At 32.5% G+C, this 14,427-nt stretch overlaps 1 protein-coding gene across 2 annotated transcripts in view; it reads left to right on the top strand.

Moving 5' to 3' along the window:
- The window catches only part of LOC111415852 (Putative vitellogenin receptor yl), a 38,507-nt gene that overhangs the window by 22,121 nt on the left and 1,959 nt on the right, over positions 1-14,427 (top strand). For both annotated transcript variants that reach the window (XM_023047734.2, XM_071197717.1), the window contains exons 5-9: positions 340-527; positions 582-1,096; positions 1,152-2,499; positions 2,555-2,643; positions 9,474-10,206. In XM_023047734.2, the coding sequence (XP_022903502.2) occupies positions 340-527; positions 582-1,096; positions 1,152-2,499; positions 2,555-2,643; positions 9,474-10,206 (2,873 nt within the window). The remainder of the gene's footprint in view (positions 1-339; positions 528-581; positions 1,097-1,151; positions 2,500-2,554; positions 2,644-9,473; positions 10,207-14,427) is intronic.

The following is a 14,427-nucleotide window of genomic DNA, read 5'->3' as shown; positions in this document are numbered from 1 at the left end:
AATTTTCTTCGAGTAGTCCTCATCTATCCATATGTTCGTTCCTTTCAACTCTTTAGGTTTTTTTAGGATATCCCTCCTTCTGCCTTGCTTTGTTTTACTACTTATCGGCCTATTATTGTTCTTTTATATGCTCCTATTCTACTTGTGATCTCAAAATCATTCTCTCTCTTTTCGTAACTTTCAAATCTCTCTTCTTTTATTCCCTTTATTATTACATTTTTACGTCTTACCTCTGTCTCCAGCATATCTATACGTTTCTCCTGTTCCACAATCTTCCCCTTTTAATTTAGAAGTAAATTATAATTTATTGTAATAATAGAACGATTTAATTTGTTTTAGACTTTAGTAACTTCTGGATTAGGAGCAGCGGAGGATTTAGCTTTAGATTGGGTAACAGGGAACATTTATTTTACCGATTCGGAAATGCAACACATTGGAGTTTGCACAAAAAATGGTCATCATTGCACTGTAATTGTTAATAAAGATATTCATAAACCAAGAGGAATTGCTTTAAATCCCACAGATGGGTAATTTTTTTTAATTAACAAAAACTTATTAATATTAATCATTTTTAATTTTAGTGAAATGTATTGGTCCGATTGGGGCGATAAACCGGAAATAGCGAAATCGTTAATGGATGGAACCAACGATAACACATTCATATCGACGGATATCTCTTGGCCAAATGGGTTAAGTCTCGACCAGCCGAATGGAAGATTGTATTGGACAGATGCTAAGAAAATGACGTTGGAAAGTATACGATTAGATGGAACTGATCGTCAAGTTATTTTAGAGGGAATTGTTAAACATCCTTACTCAATTGCGATTTTTGAAGATAAACTTTTTTGGTCGGATTGGACGACGAAGTCAATTCATCATTGCAATAAATTCACGGGAAAAAATTTCCACACGATCATTAAAGAGAATAAAAATGAAATTTATGGCATCAATATTTATCATGCTGCGATGAAAACAAATAAAACAAATCCGTGTTTAAGCGCAATCTGCAGCGATATGTGTTTATTAAGCGGAAACGGATATTCTTGTGCTTGCCCTCAAGATAAAATCTTAGGAAACGATAAACATATTTGTGCACGTAATTAATTTCATTATATTATATTATAAGTCTTTATATTATATATTTTTTTTAGCTGTTGAAAAACAACAAATTTTAATAGCTGCAACAAAAAAACAATTGGTTCAAATTGAACACAAGATTTTGGGGCGACACAACACCATGCCAATACCAATTATGGCAATGGATATTACAAGTTTTACTTACGCCTCATTTTTCCACACCTTATATATTAGTGATAATTCAACAAATTCGATTATTTCATTAAATCTCAACACAAAGGAAACGAAAACTTTCTATAAATTTGAGACTCCAACGTTCATCAATTCGATGGTTTACGATTATTTAGGTCAAAACTTGTTCTTTTGCGATTCCACACATAAAACGTTGAACGTTTTGAATTTAAACACGAAAGTAATGAAACCGTTGGTGCATGATTTTGGTGGTGATGTTCCGCAGAGTGTTGCTGTAGTTCCTGATGATGGGTTAATATTTGTCGCATTTAAAAAAGATTGGAATAAATACCATATTGATCGTTTCCGCGTAGATGGAACAAGTCGTATTCACATTGCTGAAGAGAACATAAAAGGTACAATATCTCTTTATTATGATCAAGATTTCCACCGAATCTTATGGACGGATTTTACTCGTGGTACTATTGATAGTATTGGAGTCGATGGTGAAAATCGCCACACCTTACTTTTCTTAACAACATATCCTGTTGGAATTACGTCTCTTGCGCGAGATCTTTTCTGGACGAACGATGGAAGTTCCGATTTGATGTGGGTCGACAAATTAAAATTGGATTTTCCGAAAAAGATTCATTTAGATATCGATTCATCATCACCTATTTCATTAATCTCAGCGACACCAAGAGCAATGCAACCCCATGCCTGTCAATATAAGAACGGAAATTGTAGCCATATTTGTTTAGCTTCTCATCGAGATAGTTTCCAATGCGTTTGTCCAATCGGAATGAATCTCCATACAGATAATAAAACCTGCGTGCAACCACTACAATGTTCAAGTCAACAATTTCATTGTAGAAAAGATGATAGATGTATTCCTTTATCGATGTATTGTAATGGAAGGAAAGATTGTGTTTCTGGGGAGGATGAAAGCGAAGATTGCAACAAACGACATGATTGTCCAATTAATTATTTTCAATGTGGTGATGGAGCTTGTATAAAACCTAAACAAGTTTGTGATAAACATTACGATTGTCAAGATCGATCTGATGAAAGATCCGACGTTTGCCAGAAATGGATGGCGAAGAAAGGCCGATTTTGTAATACACACGAATTCATGTGCAAGAATGAGATTTGCTTGGACAATGTATTCGTTTGTGATGGAGTGAAACATTGCGAAGGTGGCGAAGATGAAGAAAATTGTTTGAAATCAACGTGCGCGCCAGATGAGTTCAAGTAAATAATGATTTTTCTCAAAATAATTATAATTGTAATTAATTATTATTTTTAGATGCAATTCGGGAAGTTGTATCCCGAAAAGGTGGGAATGCGATCGAGATTATGATTGTCCTGATATGTCTGATGAACACTCTAAATGCGGTAAGTTATTGGAAAATAATAACCTCTTAGATCCTTTCATATTTCTGTGTTTGACGCCATTTATATCCAATTTCTTTTTTAATTTCTTGATGTCTGTGGTATTGTGGGTTAATTAAACGCTGTTATCTTTTGATTTAATCACTCTATTAGCAATTATAGTTTAAAAGAAAATAACAATCTGTTTGGTACATTACTTTAGTATGCATCCGTTCTCTGTAATGGTTGTAAAACAACTCCTTTCTAACATGTTTCAACCTGGAATGCGGGAAGTTAGCCATTTTTAGATTTTTAAATTTTTCATTGTTGTTCTAAGTAGAGTCAGCAAATAGAAAAAATAAAAACTCGGCGAGAAAAACTAAAAAAAAAACGGTTTTTACTAGCCCCCATTTTTTGAAAAATCAGATTTTAGAGAAGTATTCCATTCTTAAGTACGCCATTACTCTCTACACTTTACACGCGTAGAGAGTAATGGCGTAGACAATATTTTTTAAAAAGTACTTTTTATTGCAGATAATGTTTAATTTTAAAGAAACTTTGACCCGCTATATCTCGTTAAGGAGGCATTTGCGATCCCATGTATATTAAGACTTTTCATCTTAATTTTTGATGTATTACCTGCCCTAGAAGTCTGTCAGCGGTTTTTTGAATCATCCTGTATACTATATGTTTATACAGAGTGAGTTTTTTTCCATGTTTAGTATGGAGATCTCGAAAACTAGCGGAGATAGATAGACGATTAAATAGGGAAAGAATTGCAGTTTCATGAACTCAATTTAATGAGCTATTTGTTTTTTTGTATAAAATGCATGGCTAATTAGACATCTCGAAAAAACCGTTTTTTTTTTGTTATATCGTTCGATACCTATGGCTCCGTTATTATTGATTTTAGGAAAAATGTGTAAAGGAAAATTTTGTAGGGTATTACATGTTTAATAAAACAGTCGAACGGATTTTTTTATTTAAGCAATAATTTTTGAGTTATGACACAAACTCATTTATTCTTTTAATTTGCAAACTGTTCAGGTAGCACGCTATGGAAACAATTGATAGATACGTTTGGTTATGACAGCTTAAGGCAAACGTGAGTTTCCATGATTTCGTACCGTTAGCTTATTATGTGGTGGTGTCCCATCGTGTTTAAGCCAATGACGTGTCTGCAGGAGCAATTCATCCAACATATTATCGAACTCGTTCTGTAGAAAGTGAAGATAACGATCTCCCTTTAACGTATCATAAAAAATGTACGGACCAAGAATTCTTGGACAAATGACACCGCACCAAATATTAAATCCATGCTTAACTTGAGGTCTCCTCTCTTGAACATGATGCGGATTTTCCTGCATCCATTTCATCTGTCTACAAAAGTTTAATCTAAACTATGAATCACGTACAATATTCTACACGCTTATTGTAGTCATATGGGTGTAGCGTTTGTGAAGCTGCCATTTTATATGAATGAAATCTACGGATTTTTAGTTCTTTTACGACTGTACGTTGTGAAGTGCCTGCTTCAGACTTGTGTTGAAACCGATGCATCCTGATGGATTCGTGCTAATACATTTACTTCTGTCTTGCATCCTTAGTTGGTTTACAGAAAGAAACATACTCTCCCGAAATATCATAGAGCCTCTTAAAAGTAGGTAGAGAAGGCTGGCGACGATCAAAATATTGTTCAAAATACTGTTCTGCAGCTTGTATTGCATTTTTATAGCATAAAATGTAACACTCAATGATATTACGCATTTCTTGATAAGAAAAATTCATATTGATAATAATTTACAAAATCTCAATCAACGTTAACTAGAAACTAAACGAAACATACATTTGCCTTAAGCTGTCATAACCAAACGTAACGATCAATTGTTTTCATAGCGTACCAACTGAACAGTTTACCAATTAAAACAATAAATTAAATATAAGTACGAAGGCTTTCACGGCCGGTGTAGAAGTCGAACTGGTTGAGCACCAATAATCTGAGATTGATCCCCAGCATTGCCCCCTCCAATGCTCTTTGGTTTGTCCTTTTTTTTCGGCACTTTTTGTCATAGTTTCCACGCTATATGTTGTTACCGGTAGTACATGGGATAAGAGAGGATGGGTTTTTGAGGATGAAGCCGAGTTTCCCAAACGCTGCCCATGTCAATCCTATCCTTCTTGCTATTTCGATAGTCTAGTTTTCTTCGCCCAGCTTGATATCGTGACCAAGATTGACGTGGTGTTTTACAATTTTTATCATATGATTTTCGAACGAAAACTGGAGAGCGTCCGAAGTCTTTTGAAGGTCCAACCTTAAAGCCATTTTTGCTGATACTTTATGGAGCTGCTGCAACATATCCTCCAACTCCTCTGGGTTGCTGCTTAGCAGTACGATGCCGTCCGCAAATCTCAGATGATTTGACAGATATGGAAGGAGTCGTCGATATTGATGCCCTTCTTCCCCTAGGACACCTTCTTGAAGATGTCCTCTAGTGCCAAGGTCAGCGGTTCCCAAACTTTTATTTATCCGTTGCCGTAATTTTGTAATAAGTATAATACTATAACTGCAAAAAACATACATATTTCGTAAAAGTTTTATTACAAAAAAATTATGTTTTCACACACATGCGTTAAGAAAGAACAAATCAATCAATGAGATGGATGAGCTTACTTTTGACAAGATTTCAAATTCTAGGTTGAATTTATTTCTGTATTTCAGTTTTGTTGCTACAACTGTAGAAAACGCACAAATAGCTGCTGTAATAAGGTAAATACAGTTGCAGTACTTGTTCTGCTATGCTGGGATAAACTTTGAAATATTTTACCCAAAATAGTGACTTGTCCATCCTCTCAAAATCATATTTGGCCGCAGAATCATTTTTAATTTCCAAAACTTGCTCTTGTAGTGTTTCTGATAAACTGATAACTCATCTTTTTTTAACATAAAAAGGATCCGTCTTGTTATTATTGCATAACTTAGGTAACTAACGCTTGATTTAATCGGTTAGGTGCTGCAAATGGTTTGATATTTTATTCTTCATATTATCAATGTCCTCAAAAACCTCCTTAAAACGCGCTTGTTTTGAGATTGAAAACAATTTAAGAAAGCAGGATTAATTGCATGCTAAAATTTTTCGATTCCAGAGTTGCAATTCTTCAATATACATCGTGATGGCATCTCGATGATAAATTATGTTCGAGTCTCCACCTTGTTATTTCAAGTTTAGAGAATTCAAGGAATCGAAAATAGCCGATAGATAAGCCAATACTGCTAAAACAGTTGGTTTTCTGGATTCAACATATAGTTCAGTTTGTTTTTGGGTTTAAATACAAAATTTACATATTTAATATTTTTTTTGAGAGCCAGCGCACTTCCGAATGGAATAATAATGTTTTATGTTCTGTGCCCAAATTTTTGCAAAAGAGCAATGCATAATTTTAAAGCATCATTGACATAAAATTATTACAATGTTCACATTTTCAATCATTTTTTGTCGTTTCCTGCACAAATATAACAACGTGATCGTTTTGAAGATGTTTGTGGAGTCTTCTTATTTGTCTATCGTACGCTTCAAATGCTTGTGCTATGTGTTTATGTAACCCTGTTGCGTCGTTTTCGAATCATTGTGTCCGCTGCTGAATATATTCTGCAACTAACTCTTTTGTCATAATCTCAAGAAATATTTTTTGACTCCCAATGCATTATAAGCTGCAATATCTATAAAATTTTGAAGGAGAATCATGGCCAGCGTCTTGTAGATCGACGACATGTAGTAATTTATCTAGTGTATCTACACCACTTTTTGTCAAAGTGTAATACTTTATAATTTCAGGTTTGAAACTATTTTCGGAATTAGATATACTGAAATCACGATGTAGGTATACTTGAATGTAAAACAACACATTTTCTTCGCTACATATGAGACTAAATGTATTTGTGAACAGAAATTGTGATGAATATTGTTCTCTATTGTAAGTGCCAATAATAGATTTAGGAAGATATTTTTACGAATTGTTCCAACAAGAAAGCTATAAAAATTCCGCTGGTAAAAAAAATATATCTGTTGTTATAACACGATTAGAATTCTTCTAAAATTCAGTTAGTTGTTTTACAACACAAATTTTTATACCATGTATGTATTTGATACAGTACCAGTATTTGATACTTCGCAAGATTCCCCACAATTTGCTGCAAACATATCCGATACTTCGCATATAGGTGCTAATTTATCCACTTTTTTTTTCTATCTTCCCGAGTTTCCGTATTGTCAAATCTCATGAACCTCACAATATCTTGAATCTATCACATGCCGTAATCACGGTATACATCTGCCTTGATAATAGATTATTTTTTCGCCATAAGTGGTTTTTACTTTCACGTGATTCTCTAAATCTTTCGATGAGCAGAAGTAGACTTAAAACTGCATATATTTCTGTGGAATCTACTTCTTTCCACGAGTGAGGGTCAGTAGCGTAATATGCATTGGCTCTTTGATTGATGTGTGTAATAATGCTTCTATACATTTTATATTTCTACTTTTATTTGTCAAAGAGCCACCTCGATATATTAAACAAAGCCATAGGGCGACCAGAATATGCAAGAACATACAAAACAATACCTCTTAAAATTGATGGAGTGTCCACTTTATTGTTTAGTGTCTTATACAGATAACCAAGACTTATCACACCCCGTCTGACCGACAATTTTGTCATATCAAAATATCTCCGAGCGAATTCATAATACTAAAAACCAATAAATCTTTTATATTGTTTGTAGAAAACATATTTAATAAATTTGTTTTGTACTGTCTCAATGATATTCGAATGATAGGCTGTTCCAGGGTCCCATACCACAATAGCATATTCCAGTTTTGATCTAATTTATGAATTATATAGGTGCTTTATGGTGTCAATATTGAAAAAGGAGTGACAATTTCTTATAATAAATCCTGACAACCTTAGAGCTGATGCAGTTGTAGCTTTTACGTGCACGTCAAAATTAAAGCTTTGTGTATATATTATTCTTAAATCTTTTTTCCATACAATGTTTTTCAGTTCAGGTACTTTCTTTAAAGTGAAAGTAATTTTTTCACATGTTTCTGCATTAAGGTGGAGCCTATTCTTGTTCCACCAAATCATTAGTCTTCTAAGATCAGATTGTAGGCACACACAATTATTGTGTCCATTACACAACCAGACTTGTGTATAGGTACAACCTTTGCACACTTCCAATGTAAAGGAAACGTACAGGTGGAAATTGCTAGGTTAAAGATAATAGAGAGAGGCAACACAAAAAACTCTTTGCCACCTTTCACGATGTATTATTATCTGACCCTTGTGCCTTTTTTGGCTTTAACTTTCTTATTGCTTCCACTATTTCATTATTCGAAATAGGATTAAATATAAATATGTTCAACGAGCTTCTTTGAAGGGATTCATCATATTTATTAAGCATACAAGTAGAAACATTATCAAAAACAGAACTGGAATATTCACCAAATGATGCCATACTTATATTTTCTACAGAAGAAAGTGTTGAAGAATTAGTTAGAAATGAAATTCCAAAAAGAATTTGGCTCGTTCTAAATATTTTGTTCCATCTTAGCCGTGTAGCTTTTGTATGCTATGCCAATGTCATGCCAATATTCTAGCTCTTAACTCCTTAAATTTATCCATATGGTATGCAGAAACTTTTTAAATTTGTAATGAAAGTTTTTAAGTTTAATATTTTTTATTATATCATAGTTAAAACCAAAAGGATACATCATTATCTTCTTCATCTCATTCCGACGCAGTAAATAGGTATATCCGCTTCACTCTTATGCATTTCCGGTTCCACATCGCTCATTGTGCCACATCATTCTTCCTCTGAAAACGAATCGTCTTCTTCATCTCTGACAAATCACAAATTCATAGTGTTTTCCATGTTTTTACGTTACTATTCACTCACTTTCTGACTCAGACGTATAAATACAACTCGAATTAGTTAATGAGTAGCGGAATCGATTCTCGCCATGTCCATTGCTTCTGCCCATATCTCGTCGGAGTGGAACACTTTTTGATAATATTTGAAGGCCAGGTGAAGGGAGATGTTGTACTCTGTCTTCTCGATTTGCATTACTTGGAGATGGTCATGGTAGAAGTAGAATTTGTTGGTCAAGCGGTCTGTGACTATCCTTGTTAAAAAATTATAGAATGTGGATAATAAGTTGATCCTCGGTATTTTAGCAGACTCGCGCAGTGGCCTTTTTTGAACAGCAGCATAACCTCCGTATTGTATTTCCTCCATGCTTTTGGAATCCTCTGTTCCTGCAGGCATCTGTGCAACAAAATGAGTAATGCCTCCTCCATTGGTTTGTCTCCCACCTTGAGCATTTAGCCCGACACTCTGTTTTTTATCTCCATTGAACAACTTTTCGGGAAGATATAACGTTATATAGAGCGACCTTGATTATCCTTTGGTTTGGTACTTTATGTCGCCTTTTGAACGCTCTTGATGATCTTCGCAGATAGTTTATCGAGGTCCGTGCGGGCTTCTCTAACTCTAAGCTGATTAACAAGCTTAGAGTCGATATTGATTTCTGCACTTACCAGCCTGTGGTCGCTGTCAGTATTAAATCAGTTGAGGGCATTAACATTCCTGCAAATTTCTTTGCTCTTGACATGGATGTAATCGATCTCATTTTTCACCCTGTTGTTTGGGCTTTTCCACATCCCCTTCCTTTGGGGGTGTTTAAATAAACCTAGTCTATTAACATTTGACCCCGTTCTTTCCGACTCCCTTGGCTAAATAACAAACCCACTTTTAAACCGAATTTAAAACAAAATAAAATAATAAATCCTTCTTTATTCAGATTACAAAATGGAGTGTACCAAAAACGATTACAAATGTAGAAACGGAAAGTGTATCCCAAAATCACTTCGTTGCGATAAAACCGACGATTGCGGCGATTATTCGGACGAAATCGACTGTCACCACCAAAAACAAAACGAATGTGAAACGGGGAGTTATTCCTGCATCACTAACACCTCAATTTGCATCCCGTTAACGTCCGTTTGCGATGGAAAACCCGATTGTCCCCACAAAGAAGACGAAGTCCAATGTGGAAATTGTCATCTCGACCAGTACGAGTGTAAAAACAAAAAGTGTATTAACCGTATGTGGATATGCGATGGTCACGATGATTGCGGTGATGCCTCCGATGAAAACAACGATTTATGTACGCAAAATGGAACTGGTCCAACGGGAAGAATTTGGGCTGAGTGTGATGGGTACAGGTGTAAAAATGGTAATTGTATTCCAATGGAACAAGTTTGTGATAAAAAGAACGATTGTTTCGATGGATCCGATGAGAATGGGATGTGCGAAAAGAGTTGTCAGAGCGATTCAAATCCGTGCTCGATGAAATGTATTAAGACTCCAGCTGGGGCGACTTGTGCTTGCGAAGATGGGTTTAAATTGGAAGCAGATGGGCAAAGTTGTAGTGATATTCAAGAATGTCGATTGGATCCACCCGTTTGTAGTCAATTGTGTACTGAATTGATGGGATCGCATACTTGTGGGTGTTATGAAGGATTTGCATTGAGGTTTGTAATCAAATTTTTATTATAATTAACCCTTTGGGTACATTTATCTCGTCATCGATATGAATAACGTTATAAATAGTGGTGGAACGGATATCCGGCAACTATCCGGCCATTTTTTAAAATCCGGCCGGATATTAAAAATCTATTACTTAGTACTCTACCATTCACAGGAATTAGTATCTTTTTTATGGAATTAGTATCTTGGAATATGAGTATGAAAATTTCTCAAAGTGTTAATAAGAGTGTCCTCTTTCCTATTAACCAACCCGTTTTAAAAAATAACTTTCAGTTTTTGAGAAAACAATATTTGAAGTTTTGATAAAATTTTCGATGGTGCAATTTTCATCGATAACTTTCAAAATTCGCAATAAAATTCATTTCTTGAAGGAACCTTGGAGAAATATCACCAATTATTAATTAAAGTATCCTCTTTTTAATGCAAAAAGCCGTTTTGAAAAATCACTTTCAGTTCTTGAGAAATAAATTTTTGAAATAATCGACAATTTTTTCAAATTTTACAATTTTCCCCGATTAAGTTTTAAAAATTCGTATAAAATCGTTTTCTTGGAATATGAGTTTGAAAATTTCTCAAAGTGTTAATAAAAGTGTCCTCTTTCCAATGAACCAACCCGTTTTGAAAAATAACTTTTAATTTTTGAGTAACAATATTTGAAGTTTTGATAAAATTTTCGATGTTGCAATTTTCATCGATAACTTTCAAAATTCGCTATAAAATTAATTTCTTGAAGGATCCTTCTAGAAATATCACCAATTATTAATTAAAGTATTTTCTTTTTAATGCAACAAGCCGTTTTGAAAAACCTCTTTTAGTTTTTGAGAAATAAATTTTTGAAATGATCGACAATTTTTTCGAATTTTGCAATTTTCGACGATTAAGTTTTAAAAATTCGTATAAAATCCATTTCTTGGAATATGAGTATGAAAATTTCTCAAAGTGTTAATAAAAGTGTCCTCTTTCCAATGAACCAACCCGTTTTAAAAAATAACTTTTAGTTTTTGAGAAAACAATATTTGAAGTTTTGATAAAATTTTCGATGTTGCAATTTTCATCGATAACATTCAAAATTCGCTATAAAATTAATTTCTAGAAGGATCCTTGTGGAAATATCACCAATTATTAATGAAAGTATCCTCTTTTTAATGCAAAAAGTCGGTTTGAAAATAAATAAAAGAAATTAATCGATCGTAATTGATAATAATATTAAATAATTATTCGTGAGACGATCTTTTTTATAAAAAGAAACAATTTTATTTCATACTAATATTTCGATCGTTTTTTTCGATTTTCATCAGAATATAACTAAAATACAAAAACAACTAAAAATAACAATCTTACAATAAAAGTTAATTACTTACAAATTATGCTAATAACATAAATGAAACCATAAAACGTTTATAACAATAATTGGAGATGTAAAAAGTTTATGAAAATTAAAACGTGAAAAGTGACAACTATATTGAAATAAACAAATCAGTACTCGTCAATCATATTACGTCACAAATAAAATTCATTTATTTTTATTATTTGTATTTTTATCTATTTGAAAAAGATATGAATAAATGTTACTCAAATTTTCTGTATCTAACTTGAAATTTACAATATTATTTTCAGCGTTAATATGAAACATTTCAAGGAATAATCTATTATGATAATTTGATTCCTTATCCAAAGTTATTGTGTTTTCGAAATCAAAAGTATGGTTATAGTCAACAGCGTGTTTTGAGAGAGCACATGATGTTTTTTTCAATTTAGTGTCACTTTTGTGTTTATTAACTCTACTTTTTAACCATTGTTTAGTTTGTCCAATGTATTTACCATTACAATCTTTACAAGTAATGCAATATATAAGTTCCGATTCTAAGAATTTTTCTGTTTTATCTTTTAAAGTTGAGAAATATTTATTTAATTTTTTGGGTATATATTAATGAATGTTAAGTTATCTCGTTTTAAATGTATTCGAAGTAATTCTGTCAATCCAGGAATATATGGAATTTTTTTATATTGTTTTAATTGTGCCGATGTATTAAAATTTTTACTAATGTTATGTTGTAAATTAGTTGAAAATAGTAATTTATTAAGGAGTTTTCTTGGATAACCATTATTTTCAAACATTTTACGTAAAATTTTCAGATTCTTATCTTTAAACTGTGGTTCGACTATACTACATATTCTATGTTTTAAAGTAAGCACCGTAACAATGTTATGTTTGAATGTGTGGTTCGAATGAAAATTTACATATCTACCAGAATATGTTGGTTTTCTATACCAATCAAAAATAATTTGGTTTTTTTCAAGATCGTGTCACGAATAATTATTTAATATTGTTTTGAAAAAATCACTTTTAGTTCTTGAGAAATAAATTTCACCGATTAAGTTTTAAAAATTCGTATAAAATCCATTTCTTGGAATATGAGTATGAAAATTTCTCAAAGTGTTAATAAGAGTGTGCTCTTTCCAATGAACCAACCCGTTTTGAAAAATAACTTTTAATTTTTGAGTAACAATATTTGAAGTTTTGATAAAATTTTCGATGTTGCAATTTTCATCGATAACTTTCAAAATTCGCTATAAAATTAATTTCTTGAAGGGTCCTTCTAGAAATAACACCAATTATTAATTAAAGTATCCTCTTTCTAATGCAAAAAGCCGTTTTGAAAAATCACTTTCAGTTCTTGAGAAATAAATTTTTGAAATGATCGACAATTTTTTCGAATTTTGCAATTTTCGCCGATTAAGTTTTAAAAATTCCTATAAAATCCATTTCTTGGAATATGAGTATGAAAATTTCCCAAAGTATTAATAAAAGTGTCCTCTTTCCAACGAACCAACCCGTTTTAAAAAATAACTTTTAGTTTTTGAGAAAACAATATTTGAAGTTTTGATAAAATTTTCGATGTTGCAATTTTCATCGATAATTTTCAAAATTCGCTATAAAATTAATTTCTAGAAGGATCCTTGTGGAAATATCACCAATTATTAATTAAAGTATCCTCTTTTTAATGTAAAAAGCCGTTTTGAAAAATCACTTTCAGTTCTTGAGAAATAAATTTTTGAAATGATCGACAATTTTTGGAATTTTGCAATTTTCGCCGATTAAGTTTTAAAAATTCGTATAAAATCGAGTTCTTGGAATATGAGTACGAAAATTTCCCAAAATGTTAATAAGAGTGTTCTCTTTCCAATGAATCAACCCGTTTTAAAAAATAACTTTTAGTTTTTGAGAAAACAATATTTGAAGTTTTGATAAAATTTGCGATGTTGCAATTTTTATCGATAACTTTCAAAATTCGCTATAAAATTAATTTCTAGAAGGATCGCAAAATCACTAATGCAAACGATACATCGATTTTTCGAAAACAACGATGTATCCTCCATAAACATCGATGTTGAAGTCCATAAAACATCGATACATCGTTCATAGAATCGCTTATTGGACACAAGGCTGTCCAAGTTAATGTTTTTGAATTGAAGGGCTTATTGCTACAACGTGATAAGCCACCAATAAAATAAAATTTTAAGAAAATCAACTTCAAAAGATTACAAAAATATTGTCTACTGGATTGTTACTGGCCTCCGTCTCTTTTTAATGGTAACTTCATCATAAGTTCCATTAACTGAGTGCTTTATAAAGAATAATTTTGGAGCATCTACTTTAAAATGAAAAAAAATAGACTCCAGAAAAGTCTAATTTTTCACCTTTGTCAGAGCGTGCATTTTTTGATATGTTAGATAGCAAAGGTTCTTGATTTATGAAATCGTTTTGTTGCATAATCGTTACCACTCATGGATATTTTTCACTACTTTCTTCTATGACTTAGTGGTGTGTATTTTCTATACCTTTTCTCTATTAAGGCAAAATCACGATCGGATGGCATGTGAGTATGCTCACTCACTAAAACGTGTAGTACTCATCACGTTATTATTACATCTTAAATCGCCTCTCTCTAATTAACTGTAGCCAGAGAGACATAATGACCTAATTTTTGTTTTGGCCTGGGCAGTTTTCCGTAAATGTTACCAGATCATCAAAATGATCATCCATAGAAGTGTAACGTAATTATTTTATTTTTTATCCACACTGATGAACCGTATAAAGTACGTACCACTTTATACACTAGTGGAATAATGAAAAATACAATCTTAAATCAATCACATCCTATTTATTATTTATACTAACATTAAAATCAAAATCAGCATCA

The sequence above is a fragment of the Onthophagus taurus genome, chromosome 7, assembly GCF_036711975.1.
Source record: "Onthophagus taurus isolate NC chromosome 7, IU_Otau_3.0, whole genome shotgun sequence".
NCBI lineage: Eukaryota > Metazoa > Arthropoda > Insecta > Coleoptera > Scarabaeidae > Onthophagus > Onthophagus taurus.
The sequence above is the reverse complement of the archived record's forward strand: the minus strand, read 5'-3'. Positions and strand labels throughout refer to the sequence as shown.